The sequence below is a fragment of the Erinaceus europaeus genome, chromosome 8, assembly GCF_950295315.1.
Source record: "Erinaceus europaeus chromosome 8, mEriEur2.1, whole genome shotgun sequence".
In the NCBI taxonomy this organism is placed as follows: domain Eukaryota; kingdom Metazoa; phylum Chordata; class Mammalia; order Eulipotyphla; family Erinaceidae; genus Erinaceus; species Erinaceus europaeus.
This window is the reverse complement of record NC_080169.1, coordinates 54,428,276-54,445,205: the sequence shown is the minus strand read 5'-3', so window position 1 is coordinate 54,445,205 and position 16,930 is coordinate 54,428,276. Positions and strand designations below refer to the sequence as shown.

Below are 16,930 nucleotides of genomic sequence, written 5' to 3'. Positions count from 1 at the left end.
ACAACAATAATAACTACAACAACAATAAAAAAAGCAACAAGGGCAACAAAAGGGAAAATAAATTTTTAAAAAAGTTCGGGGCTGGGGAGACAGCATAATGGTTATGCAAAAGACTTTCATGCCTGAGGTTCCAACATCTCAGATTCAATCCCCAGCACAACCATAAGCCAGACTTGTACAGTGCACTGGTATGTCTTTCTCTTTCACTGAAAATATAATAAATTTTAACAAATAATTAAAAATTCATTATAAAACTCTTGGAAAACATATAAACTTGGAAGAAAAAGTCTTTACCTTAATATATGTGGAGGATATTCCTTCCACAAAAAGATAACCACAAGAACAACTTATCTGATTCATGACGATCTTTTCTTCAATGCACAAACCAAATATTACATAATTATTATAGTTATGAATTTATTATTTTTCCCCACTTACCATCATAGCACAAAAATTCTCACCATGTCATTTGTTGCACGAGAACTTCATTCAAGCATGATTTCAATGCTCCCTAGCTTTTTCATATTCTATTTATTTCAGAGAGACATGATAGCATTGGAGCTACACCTGATGCTGTGACACTCCCATGTGGTACCAGGGTTCAAACCTGGGTCACATGTATAACATGGCACACCCCCTACTAGCTGAAATATCTTCTGTCTCCCATAACTCCTTTTTTTTTTTTAAGTAAGGATTTCAGCAATTGCCATCAAGACTAACCATTCAGGATGTTTTAGTATTCCTGAATTCACTTATATCAAAACTAGCTTGTTAAATTATTAAAAGCTAAATGCATTAAGTTACATCAAATTTTATACTTCAAAACTGGCTATAAATTGAGTATTGTGCTTCTTTTTTTAATTAATTTTATTTTATTAAGACAGAAACTGAGAGGAGTAGAGTAAGGAGGGAAAGAGAAAAAGAGACAAGTGCTTGCTTCAGCAGCATATATACTAAAATTGGAACGATACAGAAAAGCATGGCCCTTGCACAAGGATGACACGAAAATTCGTAAACGTTCCATATTTTTTTAAATTGTTGTAGTTATTATTGTCGTTGTTGTTGGATAGGACAGAGAGAAATGGAGAGAGGAGGGGAAGACAGAGGGGGGAGAGAAAGACACCTGCAGACCTGCTTCACCGCTCGTGAAGCGACTCCCCTGCAAGTGGGGAGCCGGGGTTCGAACTGGGATCCTTACGTGGGTCCTTGCACTTTGTGCCACCTGCACTTAACCCGCTGCGCTACTGCCCAACTCCCAAACGTTCCATATTTTTAAGGATTTAGATTTACTGAAAAAATAAATAAAATTATAAATTTGTAAAAAAAAAAAAAAAAAAAGGAAAGAAAGAAAGAAAAGGGGGGGGCTGGACTGTGGCGCAGAGGTTCAAGCCCCCGGCTCCCCACCTGCAGGGGGTTGCTTCACAGGTAGTGAAGCAACCGTCTGCAGGTGTCTTATCTTTCTCTTCCCTTCTCTATCTCCCCGTCCTCTCTCGATTTCTCTCTGTCCTATCCAACAACAACAGCAGCAGTAATAACGATAAACAACAAGGGCAAGATAATGGAAAAAAAATAGCCTCCAGGAGCAGTGGATTCATAGTGCAGGCAGAGCCCCAGCGATAACCTAGAGACAAAAAGGGGGGGGGGGGGAAGGAAGAGAAAGAAAGAGACAACTGTAGCTCTGCTTCAGTGCTCATGAAGCTTCCTCCCTGTGGGTGGGGACCAGGAGGAGGAGCCCTGAAAAATGAGAGAGGTTAAAGCACCGTTCCACCACACATGGAGTTCTATGTGTTTGTCTTTGTTGCTCTTATATGATGCTGGGGATCAAAGGGAAAGATACAGAAAGAGACAGCACTGCTGCTCAGCTCAAGCCGATAGTGATGCTGGCAACTGAACCTGTGACCTCAGAGCCTTAGGCACCAAAGTCTTTTTTCATAACCATTATGTGGTCTTTCTAGCACTTAGGTAGGGATTCAAAGGCACAAAATCTTCATTAAAGCTTACTGATTCAAACAGGAAATTATTATGCTGTACATACACAACTAATTTATATCAATTTATACCTGGAACTTAGATAATGTTATAATACAATATTACTTTGATTTAGAAAAATATGTTTAAAAGTTGAGTGAGAGCTAGGGTAGGATCTACTTGGAACTTGGTAACAGTAACTAATTCTTCAATCACGAGAGAAACGTCTCAGGAATAAAAGGTAGTGTAGTAGAAAGAAAGAGAGGATGGGGAGAAAGGGAAAGAAAAAAGGCAGTGTCTGTTGAATTTGGAAAGACTTGAAAGATGGACAAAATTATTATGGGGAAGTAATAATGGCAAAATGATGGCAATCGCTTAAACCAGTGGTGGGAGTCACAAATCCAGGCCTGCCAAGGATTTTAAATATTCTATCCTTTCCCCTTATAAGCCCAAAGTCACAGACGATGTTTTTCACTACGAAAATACGGACGCTGTATCTCCTCCAGTTATTAGAGGTACGAACCACCACTACCACGTAGAGAAAGGCCACCGATTGCAGAAGGTTCAAGTAATGCAAACTATGCCGTTCAAGCATGCTCAGTTCAATGCACATTACTGGCATATCTCCCAGCGCTGGCAAGTCACAATCATGTTATTAACCTCCGGACTCAGTTAACTCCAGTTAACTTACACAGACCCCGCAAAACAAATACATCTTTCCCATGGCAGCAGTACAAGTATCTGAATTCGCTAGCAGAAAACACATTTTTAAAACCAGTAGTAGTGGTAATAGTAGTAGTAACAGACTTCTTAATAGCTTATAACAACAATTATAAACTTAATAGCTTTTCCAACCGGGAACCAGAAATATCCGAACGCACAGGCAGATTACCAGGATGTTTGAAAACTTCCCTGGTGAGCAGACCTGGATAGAACAAAGCAAGTTAACTTAAAAGACCCGGTGCTGCACGAGACAGAGTGGTCTGCAGAGAATGCCCAGACCAGTCTTGCCCCACTGAGGTCCACAGGGTAGCCTCTAAACGACTTGGTAGAATGGGGAAGGCTTGAGTGGCCGCAGGTCCTACCCAGATCTCAACTAGGTTGGAGCCCAGGCCGCCCACCAGGTGACCCTGCCGGAAGCGGGCGCGTTACCTGCAGCAGGTGCAGCTGGGCCACGAGGCGCCCTGGCAAGTGGAGGAAGCAGTCACGAGCGTTGGTGAAGGTCACAGTCACGACTGCTCCCCCATCTCCAGCACCCGCTAGGCGGTCGCGGTCCCACATTTCCCGCAAACGCTGCCAGCCCTAGTCACCCGAGCTTTGGGGGAGCTCAGCTGGGTCAGGACGAGGGCACAGGAGCCGGAGAGATCGATCGGCCCCGCCCCCTGAGATCTCGCCTCCTGTTCCCGCGGCGCGCCTCGCCGCACGCCGAGTAAGGGGAGGAGCCACCAAGCCCTCGGCTCTGGAGTCTCTCCGCCGCGCCGCTGGGGGGAAGCATCATCTCCTTCACCCAATCTTTCCTCCGGAGGGGGTGGGGGGGAAAGGCGATGGCCGATTGTGTCGATTCTTTAGCCAATCGTGGCACTGCGTGGTCTATCTTGCTCTCTCTTATTGGATAAGGAGAGTACAGCGTGGCGGATGTTGTTGCCTCAACCCGAGCCTAAGCAGGCAAGATGGCGTCGAGTGGTAGGGAGATCGGCAGCATACTGAGCCACCACGTCCAAAAGTCTGCATGCGACACTCGAGCCAAGTACCGAGAGGGGCGACGACCTCGTGCTGTTAAGGTAAAGTGGTTTAGTTTTATTCGCTAGCCTCGGTAGCTTTATGGAAACTTCTTTTCCGTATAGCGAGAGATTCCACAAAGTTGCTCTCATCCATCACTCATTGAAAATGAGTATAAGGGGCTCTAGACTGCAGCTGCCAAAGATCGTGCGTTTGGTCAACTACTAGAACAGAGCTGTTACAGTCACTGTATCTTCCGTGTTTACAATATTACGTCAGCACATACACAGCCAACGCCTGGAAAAGTTCACTTGAAGGTGTAGTGTGTTCTGTTTTAGTTGGAGGGTCTCCAGCGCAGGGAGAATTGTTTGGTTTTTTTTTTTTATGCAGAATGGGGCAACTTTTTTGATTTTTCTGTTTTGTGCAGACCTGTTGAATAGTATTTCTTGTTGTCAAAGTTAGGTTTTTTTAAATATCAGATTTGATCTGGGCATATTTGTGAAATATATTTAATATGTTGTCATTTTTTATAGGTATATACAATTAATTTGGAATCTCGGTACTTATTAATTCAAGGAGTTCCTGCAGTAGGAGCAATGAAGGAACTAGTTGAGCGATTTGCTCTCTATGGTGCAATTGAGCAGTATAATCCTCTTGATGAATATCCAGCAGAAGATTTTACAGAAGTTTATCTTATTAAATTTGTGAATTTACAAAGTGCAAGGTAATATGCAAGTGAAGTAATATCTCCTTTCTTCCATTCCCATTGCTGTCTTTTGGATTCCAAGTTTCCCTCAATCAAACTTGGATTATCCAGTAACCTAACATGGCTTGTATTACTAACTTCTTCCCGTCTTAAATGTTAACCTTGACAAAATATCATTCTAACTATATAGCTTCCTTTTTTTTTTTTTTTTTTCCTATCCAGAGCGCTGCTCAGCTCTGGTTTTTGGTGGTGTAGGGAATTAACCTGAGACTCTGGAGCATAAAGCATGAGACTCTGCATAACTATATCTCTCCCACTATTACATGTCATGAATTTGGAGTAAGCATTCCACTTTCACTGATAACAGACATCATGGCCTTGAGCAAGTTATTTTACCCTATTAAGCCTGTTTTTCCCGTTCTGCAAACTTAAGTGGTAAAGATCACTGGATTTTTTGAGATTTTTGCTTGTTTTTTATTTTTATTTATTTTGCATCTGGAGTCATGTGATAGCCTCAGCTTACTCTTAGCTGTAGTCTCACTTCCCTAACCAAGTCATTGGCTCTTGGTAGTGAAGTATATTTTGAAGAAATTTTGCATCTCCCATAGCACCTAGTAGTAGGTGATGAAGTTTGATACCTGGATTTAAATCCAGGTTCCACAAATCAGTGTGAACATAGTCAAGTTGTATAATCAATCTCCTTGTACCTCTGTTTCATCAGAAAGTTGGTGTGAATGACTCTGGGTCCATGCTCCCAGAGGGATAGAGAATGGGAAAGCTATCAGGGGAGGGGATGGGATATGGAGATTGGGTGGTGAGAATTGTGTAGAGTTGTACCCCTCCTACCCTATGGTTTTGTTAATTTATCCTTTCTTAAATAAAAAATAAATTAAAAAAAAGAAAGTTGGTGTGAAATATTAATTCCAGAGAAGTGTTTATAACACTGCCTAGAATGTAGTAAAATATCAATATTTATTATTATTGTATCACAGCATTGCTCAGCTCTGGAGTATAGTGGTGCAGGGGATTGAACCTGGGATTTTGGAGTCTCAAGCGTGAGAGTCTTTCCATAACCATTATACTATCTCCCACACCATATATTTCTTACCATTATTCCTAACTCATAAATAATTCAATATTTCTCTTAGTTCTTACTGGCAACTTTGAATTTGTTGAGTGGGGGGCCGGGTGGTAGTGCAGCAGGTTAAGCGCACATGGCACAAAGTGCAAGCTAGGACAGGCATAAAGATCCCAGTTCAAACCCTGGCTCCCCACCTGCAGGAACGTAGCTTCACAAGCAGTAAAGTAGGTCTGCAAGTGTCTGTCTTCCCCTTCTCTCTCACTTTCTCTCTGTCCTGTCCAATAATAGCAACAAGGGCAACAAAATGAGAAAGATGGCCTCTAGGAGCAGTGGATTCATAGTGCATGCACTGAGCCCCAGCAATAACCCTGGAGGAAAAAAAAAGTTTGTTGAGTAAATTCATCCTCTCATTTTTCTAACCAATGAGTTGCTATAAATCCAGTATTTCCTCAATTATTGAAAGTTTTTACAATTACAATTTTTTTTTCCTTTTTTTTCCTCCAGGGTTATTGCTGGGCTCGGTGCCTGCACCATGAATCCACCGCTCCTGGAGGGCATTTTTCCCCTTTTGTTGCCCTTGTTGTTGTAGCCTCGTTGTGGTTATTATTATTGCCATTGTTGACGCTATTCGTTGTTGGATAGGACAGAGAGAAATGGAGAGAGGAGGGAAAGACAGAGAGGGAGAGAGAAAGATAGACACCTGCAGACCTGCTTCGCCTCCTGTGAAGTGACTCCCCTGCAGGTGGGGAGCTAGGGGCTCGAACCGGGATCCTTATGCCGGTCCTTGCGCTTTGCGCCACATGCGCTTAACCCACTGCACCACCACCCGACCCCCAATATTTTTGTTTTTATGCATTATCCCCAGTATCGGAATAAATTGTGCTAAAAAGGCTAAATTACATATGAACTAACTTTCAAGGGCCATGTAACTTAGCTTAGAGAGAAATCGTATGCTTCAGGCTAGCCAGCGGAATCAAAAGTTAGTTAAAGGGACTGGGACATAGCTCACCCAGTAGAACACACATTTCATTATCAAGGATTCAGGATATGCAGGATGACATAGGAATCACCATGCAGGGGCGGGCGGTTAAGCACAAATGGCGCCAAGCACAAGGACTGGCATAAGCATCCTGATTTGAGTCGTCCCCCTTCCGCCCCTTCCCACTTGTAGGGGTGTCACTTCACAAGGTGAAGTAGTTCTACAGGTGTCTGTCTTTCCCCCTCTCTGCCTTCCCCTCCTCTCTCGACTTCTCTCTGCCCTATCCAACAACAATGACAACAGTAACAATAACAACAACATATCTGGGCAACAAAAATGGCCTCCAGGAGCAGTGGATTCATAGTGCAGGCACCGAGCCCAAGCAATAACCCTGGAGGCAAAAAAATAATAATAATTAAAAAAGGAACACCATGAGCAGTAGACCTGTGTTGTGGTCTTTCGCCATATCTCCATTTCACCCTCTCTCCTTTCCTCCCTCTTTCCCACTTTGTCTTGATCTGAAATTTAAAAAAGGAAAAAGATAAAAAGAGCCACCAGGGGTGGTGGAATTGAGAAAGTTGAAGCTCTAGGTTAATAAAAAAAAATTTTTTTAAAGATAAAAGAAATTGGAAGGACTGGAGATAATAGTTCACCAGTCAGTATGTCTGTATTGCCAAGCACGTGACCCAGGTTCAAGTCCCAGTGTCATGTAAGGTACTATGGCAGTTATGGAAACCTAAGTGCTTTGGTTTATCACCTCCCCCCCCATCTTCTATATGAATGAGAAATGTAGCATAGTTAGGTAAAATCGAGCACGTAGGAGATGCCAGACCCCAGTTCCATCAAAAGCAGGGAGGGAGGGAGGCAGGCACCTGGATATATGTAGACAACAGAGCTCAAAATCTACTAATACTGCTGGGAAAAAGGAGAAAAGACTCTGAGTATGTACTGGATAAGTAGGATCACTACTATTAGAGCATCTTAATTCTCACATGTAAGATATATATTCATATAGCAAAAGCTTGACTTTCCTCTATAGATAAGTACATTGTATATTATTTAAGTTGTTTTTACACTGGGTAAGTCTATATTAGTAAACCATATGATTACATACTTGTTTAGGACAGCCAAGCGAAAAATGGATGAACAGAGTTTCTTTGGTGGATTGCTTCATGTATGCTATGCCCCAGAATTTGAGACAGTAGAAGAAACTAGGAAAAAATTACAAGAGAGGAAGACTTATATAACAAGAACTACTAAAAATAAAGGTATGAAAATGCTGTTACTAAAGACCAACATGTCAGGTATTCTACTCGGTTTGTCATAAGTGAGTTCCAAGTCAAATGGGAAGAGAGTAAGTAAATGATCACCATATTAAGTGAGTGTAAGGTACAGGCATACTGTATCTGGACTAGGAAGGTACAGATGGTGGTTTGTAGGAGACTGCCTACAAAATGTGAGTTTTAAAGGATAAGTATACATTACCCAGAAGAGGGGGTGATAAAATAGAAAAATTGTTCCAGCTAGAATGTTTAAAGGCCCAGAGGAATAAAAAAACATTTTACGTTTTAAGGAACTTGAGTACTACAGAATAAACAAAGCACAAGGGCTTCAGTAAGAGATCATATTGAAAAATGGACAGGAATGGGGAACTCAGAGCTCTGGTGGCAGTAACAGTGTGGAATTATACCCCTGTTACTTCATAATTTTGTAAATCAATATTAAATCATTAATATTTTTAAGTGGATAGAAAGTGAATCATGACATGCTCATGTTTCTCATGCTAAGAAGAACCATTGTGATTTGTGAACTAACTGGCAATTGCTAAAAGTGGAGAAGTTTCAGTTTTGAATCAAAAGTATGTATTGCCTGCTCAAGAGAAATTTTTCAGGGGGCCATTTGTTAACATTCTAAAGTAATGACTGTTTTTTAAAAATCACATCTGTGTTTTGAAAATAGTTAACTATTCTTTCCCTTTCCCCCACCATTTAAATTGTAATATGAAGATCATTACATGACAAAGGAGAAACTGATTACAAAATATAACAAAGATTTTACGCAGGATTTACATTTGGAAACATCTGGATTTTGTGCTGCCACTTCAGACACCCCTGGGAACTCATGTCCTTCACTTCCTTATTCTTGTGAATTGCCTTTATGTTACTTCTCTTCAAAATATATGTGTTCATCAGGAGTGCATCTGAATGATGTGTCACAGTCTTCCCAGGATGGTAGAAACCCTTATGAAACAGTGGAACATTGTAACCACAATGACTTCTTGGAGAAAGAACAGGTGAAAACATTAAAAAATTCAGCGGTCAGTCCTCATTCTCAGAAGAGTACTACTCCTTCAGAAGCAGTTGGCAGATTTATGCCGAGGACAACACAACTGCAGGAGCGGAAAAGAAGAAGAGAAGATGATCTTAAACTAGGAATTTTTCTCAAAACAAGTACCAGTAGTAGTGAGGTTATGATTGGGCCCCAGTTACCAGACATACCGAAAGTGGATATGCAAGATGACTCATTGAATACAACTGCAAATTTAATTCGGAATAAACTTAAACAGGTAAGATATTTTTTTTATTTTTTGCCTCCAGAGTTATTGCCGGGGCTTGGTGTTGGCACTGCGAATCCACTGCTCCGGGAGGCTATTTTCCCCCATTTTTGCTGCCCTTGTTGCTGTTATTATTGATGTCGTTGTTGTTGGATAGGACAGAGAGAAATGGAGAAAGGAGGGGAAGACAGGGGGAGAGAAAGACACCTGCAGACCTGCTTCACCACCTGCAACCCCCCCCCCCCCCCGCAGGTGGGGAGTCGGGGACTCAACCGGGATCCTTACGCTGGTCTTTGCATGTCGCGCCATGTGCACTTAACCTGCTGCACTACCGCCCAACCCCCGGTAAGATCATTTTTTTTACAAACTTTTTTTTTCTTTTTATTTTATTTTATTTATTTATTTTTCCCAGAGCACTGCTCCACTGTGGCTTATGGTGTTGCAGGGCATTGAACCTGAGACTTTGGAGCCTCAGGCATGAGAGTCTCTTTGCATAACCATTATGCTATCTACCCCTGCCCTTTTACAAACTTTTCTAAGAGATTTGGTTACAAGATTAACATAAATAGATGGAGAATTATTTGTGGAAACTAGTGTCAGATTTGTTCTTCAGTTTTAGCTATTTGATGTGTTTTCCTGTAATTATTTAATGGGCAAAATGAATTTGACTAATAGAAATTTATTTGGGGGCCAAGTGGGTGGTGGTTCACCTGGTGAAGCACACAGTGTACAGTGCACAAGGACCCAGGTTTAAGCCCCTGGTCCCTACTTGCAGGGGAAAAACTTCACAAGTGTTAAAGCAGGGCTGCAGGTGTCTCTGTCTCTTTCCCTCTCTGTCTCACCCTCCCCTCACAATTTCTCTCTGTCTCTATCCAATAATAAATAATTTTAACAAAGAATTAAGGGGTTTTTATTATTTATTTATTTTCCCTTTTGTTGCTCTTGTTGTTTATCGTTGTTGTTGTTATTGCCATCATTGTTGTTAGATAGGACGGAGAGAAATGGAGAGAAAGACAGACACCTGCAGACTTGCTTCACCACCTGTGAAGCGACTCCTCTGTAAGTGGGGAGCCGGGGGCTCAAACCGGGATCCTTATGCCTGTCCTTGTGTTTTGCACCACCTGCACTTAACCCGCTGCACTACACCCGACTCCCCTTAAGAAGGGTTTTTTAAAAAAGAAAGAAACTTATTTGCAGGCTGGGGAGACAGTATAATGGTTATACAAAAAGATATTCAGGGGGGTCGGGCGGTGGCGACCTAGTTTTTTTTTAAAAAACTAGTTTTTTTTTTTTTTTTAAAAAAAAAAGATACTCAGTTCTGAGGCACCAAAGGCTCCAGGTTCCTTCCCCAGCACCACCATAAAACAGAGTTGAGCAGTGTTCTGATAAAGAAGGGGGAAAAAAAAAACTTTTTTTTTTGCTTTAATTTCACTAATCCTTGTTTAAACAATAAACAAAAGACATTTAGTATGAGTCTAAATATAAGCCTGAGCTTTCCTGCTTTTTTTTTTTTTTTTTTTTTTTAGTTTTTTAAAAAATAATTTTATTTGGGCGGGGGAAATAGCATAATGGTTATGCAAACAGACTCTCATGCCTGAGGCTCCTAAATCCCAGGTTCAATCCCCCACACCGTCATAAGCCAGAGCTAAGCAGTGCTCTGGTGCTTCTCTGTGTATGTGTGTGTCTCTGCATCTCTCTCAAAAAAATTAAATTAAAAAAATAATTTATTCACTTGAGTGAAACAGAAGTCAAGAGGAAAAGGAGAGAGAAAAAGAGACACCCATACCACTCTTTCACCACTTGTAAAGCTTTTCCCCTACAGGTTAGGACGAGAGGTTTGAACCTGGATTCTCGAGCATTGTCATATGTGTGCTCAATTGGTGGTCCACTGCATAGCCCCTCTTCTCCACTTTTCAGTACTTCCTAAATAATTTTAATATGAACCAGAGTAGAACACTACTGTATTAAAAGAAAATTGTTACAATTTATTTCTTAAAGTTCAAAATTACTGAAAATTACATCAAATTCAAAATACTTATTTTGCTTCTTCAATGAAGATAGCCAGAAAAGAAGGTGAGATTTTTTTAAAGAATATGCCTTGGGATAAGTCCTGTTAAATTTCAAATGTAAAATTTTTTGAGTGGTAGAACTAGAGTGTCAATAAATACATCTTTAAGGAAAAAAAAAAACTTTGTGGCTCAAGGAATCAAACTGAAGACTTCACACATGAGAGGCACACACGCTGCTTAAACCACCTCTCGGGCTCTTTACATATGTCAGTTTGTATGGTGTGGAAGGTGGTGTATTGGATAAGCATTGGACTCTCAGACATGAGGTCCCATTTGATCTGTGGTACCACATGTGCCAGACTGTTGTTGTGGTTCTCTCCCACCCTCTCTCTTTCACTAATAAATAAAAACAGGGAGGCCAAGACGTGGCAACACCTTGCACCTGGTAGTGCTTACTGGTTCAAACTCCTGGTCCCCACCTGCAGTGGGGAGAAGCTTCACAAGAAGTAGAGAAGTGCTGCATGTGTCTCTCTTTCTATTCTCCCTTCTCTCTCTCTCTGTCCTTTTTTCTATCTTTATATGATAATGAAAGGGGAAAAAAATGAATTTTGTGATGCAGTGGATAAACTGTTGAATTCTCAAGCATGAGGGCCTGAGTTCAAATATTAAAAAAGAAATTCTGAATTTTACCATTTCCTCCTTATTACTCCAAATTTCCCTTTTGTTGCCCTTGGTTTTTGTTTTTTTTTAATTGTTGTAGTTATTACTGTTGTTCCTGATGTCATCATTGTTGGATAAAACAGAGAGAAATGGGGGAAGCAATTACAGAAGCCAGACTTTCCACCTTCTGCAACCCACAACGTGGTCCATGCTCCCAGAAGGATAGAGAATAGGAAAGCTATCAGGGGAGGGGGTGGGATATGGAGATTGGGTGGTGGGAATTGTGTGGAGTTAATACCCCTCCTACCCTATGGATTTGTTAATTTATCCTTTCTTAAATAAAAAATAAATTAAAAAAAAAAGAGAAATGGAGAGAGAAGGCGGAGACAGAGGAGAGAAAGAAAGACACCTGCAGACCTGCTTCACCACTTGTGAAGTGACTCCCCCACAGGTGGGGAGCCGGGGCTCGAACCAGAATCTTTATGCCTTGCGCTTTGCGCCACGTGCGCTTAACCCGCTGCGCTACTCCTGACTCCCATTCCAAATATTTCATCCCCTCCTCCCAAGCCTCCATTTATCTTAAGTAAATCAAACATTAGTATCTCAAGTTCTCCACAGCCACATTTGTCTCCATGAAATTACAAGTGACATCAGATCTACAAAGAATTGTTAAAATATCTTCCCCTCATTTTTTTTTTTCTTATTAAAAACTTGATAGATATTTTTCCCCCAGAGGTTGTCCCGGGGCTTTACCACTCCAGGTTAACTTTTCCAGATAAAGAGGAAGAAGAGACAGGGAAGACACCACAGCACCAAAGCTTCCTCCAGTGCCCTGGGGAGCTGTGCTTGAACTTTGGTCATGCACATGACAAAGCAGATATTCTAGGCAGGTGAGCTGTTTTGCTTACTTGCCCTTAGAGATTTTACTGTCACCAACATTTGTGGAGATAAAAAATTTAAAAAAGAAGAAAAACCTGCTTTGTGCCTGGGTCATAGCCTATACCTTGAACTTGGCATCATTTTGCCTCAAATGTGTTATCAAAGATTAAATGATTGCATGTATACCCTACCTCTTCTAATAGTTCAGTCTCCTCTTGTACTATAAAAACTAAGTTTGGTATTTTTCTTTTTAAACCAGGTAATTTCATCAGTGTCAGAGTCTCCAGAGCACAAGCCAGAAGTGCATACAAGTCGTCCATTAAAACAAAGAAGAAGAATATAGGCTGTCAGGAGCTGATTGAAATTTTGCTAAGGGACTGTTTTGTTTGTTTGTTTGTATTTCTGCCTAACTCTTGAAGAGAGATTTTACTACTGGTATTTTTTAATGCATTCCTCTCTATAATCTCATTCAAACTACTTGTTTAATACAGCTTTTTCTTTCAAAATTAGTTTATAGTGACATATCATAGATGTTAATATTTTGATCCATACTTAACATTATACAGACTGGCCTTATAACATTAGCTTTCACTTGCAATAACAATATAAAAGTTAATTGAAGTAAATATAGAAACTTTGCAGTACAAATGAAGCTGGACAGACAGCATCTGTTTCTTTTAATAGAAGTATTGAGTGATTGCTTGACATTCAAAACCTAGAAATTGGGATGTGTCTGAATGCCAGGACTTCAAAATCAAGACATTTCTGTAAGGTTGAAAAAGAAATTGTCTGTTAGAACAAAGCTGAAATTAGAAGTTCATGTGCTTTAGCATCTTAGAATTTACTTGATCTGTGGCATAAACAAATCATAAATGCTAGATTTCTACCACTACTTTCATCATACCCACATTTTTTTCTTAGTTCAAGTATGTTCAGTCCAAGTATGTTATTTCGATTTAAAAAAAGAGAAGAAAAAAAAAAAAACAAACATCAATGAGAGACTGAAAACCAGAACACCACTCTGGCGTATGAGATGTTGGGAACCAAACTCAGGAACACATACTTGAGAATCTGACACTGTCCATTGTGCCGTCTGGACCACTACTACTATTTTTTTAATTGATAAAAGTAATGTGATGGTCATTAACAAATGATGTGTCCTTATGCTTAAGGGCCTTTTGCCCCATGGGTTGACTTTGAATTTACCTGTTAATTTGACTAACCTTCAGTTATGATTTACTAATCCAAAATTGCCAGGGTAACACAAGTATTAGATGGCTTTAAAAGAAATTGAAGGCAAGGTGGGGATAAATAGTATAATGGTTATGCAAAAAGACTCTTAAAAGGAGTTGGGCTGTAGCATAGCGGGTTAAGCGCAGGTGGCCCAAAGCACAGGACCGGCATAAGGATCCCAGTTCGAGGCCCTGGCTCCCCACCTGCAGGGGTCACTTCACAAGCAGTGAAGCAGGTCTGCAGGTGTCTACCTTTCTCTCTCCTCTCTGTCTTCCTTTCCTCTCTCCATTTCTCTCTGTCCTGCCCAACAACAATGACAATAATAATAATAACTACAATAAAACAACAAGGACAACAAAAGGGAATAAAAAAATAAAATATTTAAAAAAATAAGTAAGTATTTTTTTAAAAAAGACTCTCATGCCAGAGGCTCTGAAGTCTCAGGTTCAGTTCCTAAAACCACCATTAAGCCAGAGCTGAGCAGTGCTCTAGTGAAACAAGTTGTGAAGCCGTATTGAAGGTGTCTTTTTCTCTCTCCCTCTCTGTCTTCTCTTTGCCTCTCAGTTTCACTGTCCCTCTCCAATAAATAAATAATAAAGGTTTTAAAACACAGAAGTTGAAGGCAAGAAGGGTGTTTGGTCCTAGTTCTTTTTAAGGATATTCCTAAACCCTGGAATTCTCTGTCTAGAGCAACCTTGTATAAAAATGCTATAAATTTCTACCTTAGGGACTTGTTAAAATGATTCTGATGGTGTCAAGGACTGGGAGGTAGCTCACTCAATGAAGGGAATAGCTGTGTGCAAGAATCTGTATTCAAGCACATTGCCAGCCACACATGGGAGTACCTGACAGGAAACTTCACTCATGATGGAGCAATATTGTGGTGTCTCTTCCTACTGCTCTCTTCCTCTCGGTTTCTCACCCTCTATGCAAAAAAGCGTCCACAGGATGTGAATGTATCATGCAGACACAGTTCCTGTGATAACACCATGGTGGAGGGAGGGGGAAGCCCTGCAGTAATCCAGGAGGTGACACAATGGATAAAGTATTAGACTCTCGAGTATAAAGTCAGAGTTCAGGCCCTGGCATATGTGCCAGAGTGATGTTCTGGTGTCTCTCTCTGCCTCCAGGGTTATTGCTGGGCTCAGTGCCTGCACTACAAATCCCCTGCTCCTGGTGGCCATTTTTCCTATTTTTTACTGGATAGGACAGAGAAATTGAGAGGATGGGAAGATAAAGAAGAGAGAAAGACACCTGCAGACCTGCTTCACCACTTGTGAAGCGACCTCCCCTCAAGGTAGGGAGCCAGGTGCTGGAACCAGGTTCCTTGCATTTCATACTGTGTGTGCTTATCTCTTCTCTCTAATTAATAATTTTTTATTGCTAGCAGGGTTATTGATGGGGCTCAGTGCTTGCAGGACACATCCACTGCTTACAGTGGCTTTTTCTTTATTTGATAGAAATTAAGGGGGTGGGCAGGTGATGGTGCACCCAGTTAAGTGCACATATTACCAAATGTAAGGATCTGAGTTCGAGTCTCCCCGCCTGCAGGAGGTCCAATTCATGAGCAGTGAAGCATGTCTTTCTTTCCCTCTCTGTTTCTCTGTCCTCTCTCAATTTCTGTCTGTCCTACCTAGTAAAAATTAAGGGGGGTGGGGAGGGGGAAAGACCACCAGGAGCACAGAGATCCAGTGGTAACACTGGTGGCAATTAAAAAAAAAAAAAAAGAAAAGGGAAGGGGGAGATAGGGAGAGAGACAGAGGCATCTGTAATACTTGCTTCACTACTCATGAAACTTCCCTCCTGCAGGTGGGGAGCAAGGCTTGAACCCTGGTCCTTGCATATAGTGATGTATGTGCTTAACCAGGTATGACACCACTTAGCCCCTGAATCTTTTTGTTTTTCAGGTCCTATGAAGGTGTCCAACAAGTATTACTTTCCAATCCTTCAAATGTTTCCTTTTTATAAAAATATTTATCTGGGGCCTGTGTTAAGCACACACATCACAGTGCATAAGGACCCAGATTCAAGTCCCTGTCCTCACCTGCAGGGGAAAAGCTTCACAAGGGCTGCAGGTGTCTCTCTCTGTCTCTTTCCCTCTCCATCTCATTTTCCTCCCCTCTCAGTTTCTCTCTTGTCTCTACCCAATAATAAGTCATAAATTTTTTTAAATGTATCTTTAAATTTTGAGAAAAGTTGGAGTGGGAAGAGAGAATCAGAGCATCACTCTGGCACATGAGCTGTACACACAGGATTGAACTAGGGACCTGATGCTTCCAAGTTCAGCACCATACTTATTGTGCCACCTCCTGGGCCCCTTTACATTTTTCTGCCCACGAGTTTGGTATGTTGAACTGTACCTTTGCTTCTGGTAAACACTGTCCAAATACTTCCAACAAAAGTCTCTCTTCTTTTACTGCTTTCTCAAAGTCTGCAAATGATATCTTGCCATCATTGTCATAATCCTAGAAAATATTTTTTTCACCAAAGTATTAATTTATTCATCTCTGGAATCTTAAATATAATCTTTATTTTTATTTTATTTATTTTCCCTTTTGTTGTTGCCCTTGTTGTTTATTATTGTTGTAGTTATTGTTGTTGTAATTAATCTTTATTAAAGAGTCTTTGTTTTTTTAAGATTTATTTATTAGAGAGGAAGCAAAAACCAGAACATCACTCTGCAACATGATGCCAGGGATCAAATTCAGGACCTCATGCATGAAAAAACTAGCACTTTCTTCATTCATTGTGACACCTCAAAAGTATTTTGTTGTTGTTTTACTGCTATCTCCCAACCAAATATGCTTAATCATATTGAGAAAAAGATGCATTTTCAAAATGTAGAATTTTTAATTCAGAGTTTGATTTTGTTTAACAGAAAACAATGCCAACATGGTTCTATGTATAGTAAATACATTTTTATTTAACATGAATACAAAACTTAAAAGTGAAATCTAACTTTTTTTTATTAGTGATTTAAACTTAAAAATTACAGGTATGGGAGTCGGGCGGTAGCGCATTGGGTTAAGTGCACGTGGCGCAAAGCACAAGGACCAGCGTAAGGATCCCAGTTCAAGCCCCCGGTCCCCACCTGCAGGTCTGCAGGTGTCTGTCTTTCTCTCATACTCTGTCCTCCCCTCCT

At 40.8% G+C, this 16,930-nt stretch overlaps 3 protein-coding genes and 1 pseudogene across 8 annotated transcripts in view; 2 read left to right on the top strand and 2 right to left on the bottom strand.

Annotated features, from left to right (window-relative positions):
- Window positions 1–3,374, bottom strand: part of PEX1 (peroxisomal biogenesis factor 1) — a 65,071-nt gene extending 61,697 nt beyond the window's left edge. For both annotated transcript variants that reach the window (XM_007522486.3, XM_060196234.1), the window contains exon 1: window positions 3,121–3,374. In XM_007522486.3, the coding sequence (XP_007522548.2) occupies window positions 3,121–3,249 (129 nt within the window). In that variant the 5' untranslated portion in view covers window positions 3,250–3,374. The remainder of the gene's footprint in view (window positions 1–3,120) is intronic.
- Window positions 930–1,030, top strand: LOC132540032 (U6 spliceosomal RNA; annotated as a pseudogene).
- An 86-nt stretch (window positions 3,375–3,460) lies between the features above and the next one.
- Window positions 3,461–13,707, top strand: RBM48 (RNA binding motif protein 48). Of its 3 annotated transcripts, XM_060196235.1 has the most exons (6): window positions 3,461–3,749; window positions 4,221–4,411; window positions 7,576–7,721; window positions 8,460–9,019; window positions 9,260–9,352; window positions 12,815–13,707. In XM_060196235.1, exons 1-6 carry the CDS (start codon window positions 3,639–3,641, stop codon window positions 12,896–12,898), a joined length of 1,185 nt encoding a protein of 394 aa, XP_060052218.1. In that variant the 5' UTR covers window positions 3,461–3,638; the 3' UTR covers window positions 12,899–13,707. The 3 variants fall into 3 exon arrangements, with proteins under 3 accessions (XP_060052218.1, XP_007522550.1, XP_060052220.1); XM_007522488.3 differs by lacking the exon at window positions 9,260–9,352; XM_060196237.1 differs by lacking the exons at window positions 9,260–9,352; window positions 12,815–13,707 and adding an exon at window positions 9,534–9,823 and having other exon boundaries at window positions 8,460–9,035.
- LOC103113033 (calaxin-like) overlaps window positions 13,204–16,930 on the bottom strand; it is a 27,885-nt gene continuing 24,158 nt past the window's right edge. For 2 of the 3 annotated variants that reach the window (XM_060196238.1, XM_060196240.1), the window contains exon 5: window positions 15,930–16,253. In XM_060196238.1, coding sequence (XP_060052221.1) covers window positions 16,083–16,253 — 171 coding nt within the window. In that variant the 3' untranslated portion in view covers window positions 15,930–16,082. Of the gene's footprint in view, window positions 13,321–15,929; window positions 16,254–16,930 lie in introns of those variants that run through there. The other variant, XM_060196239.1, reaches the window with a different exon arrangement.

Bases quoted from the DNA above. Each gene is read 5' to 3' on its own strand.
- RBM48 (XM_060196235.1), top strand. From the start codon at position 3,639: ATGGCGTCGAGTGGTAGGGAGATCGGCAGCATACTGAGCCACCACGTC. The intron at 3,750-4,220 runs GTAAAGTGGTTT...CATTTTTTATAG, and splicing joins GACGACCTCGTGCTGTTAAG to GTATATACAATTAATTTGGA. The intron at 9,020-9,259 runs GTAAGATATTTT...CCCCCCCCGCAG, and splicing joins TTCGGAATAAACTTAAACAG to GTGGGGAGTCGGGGACTCAA.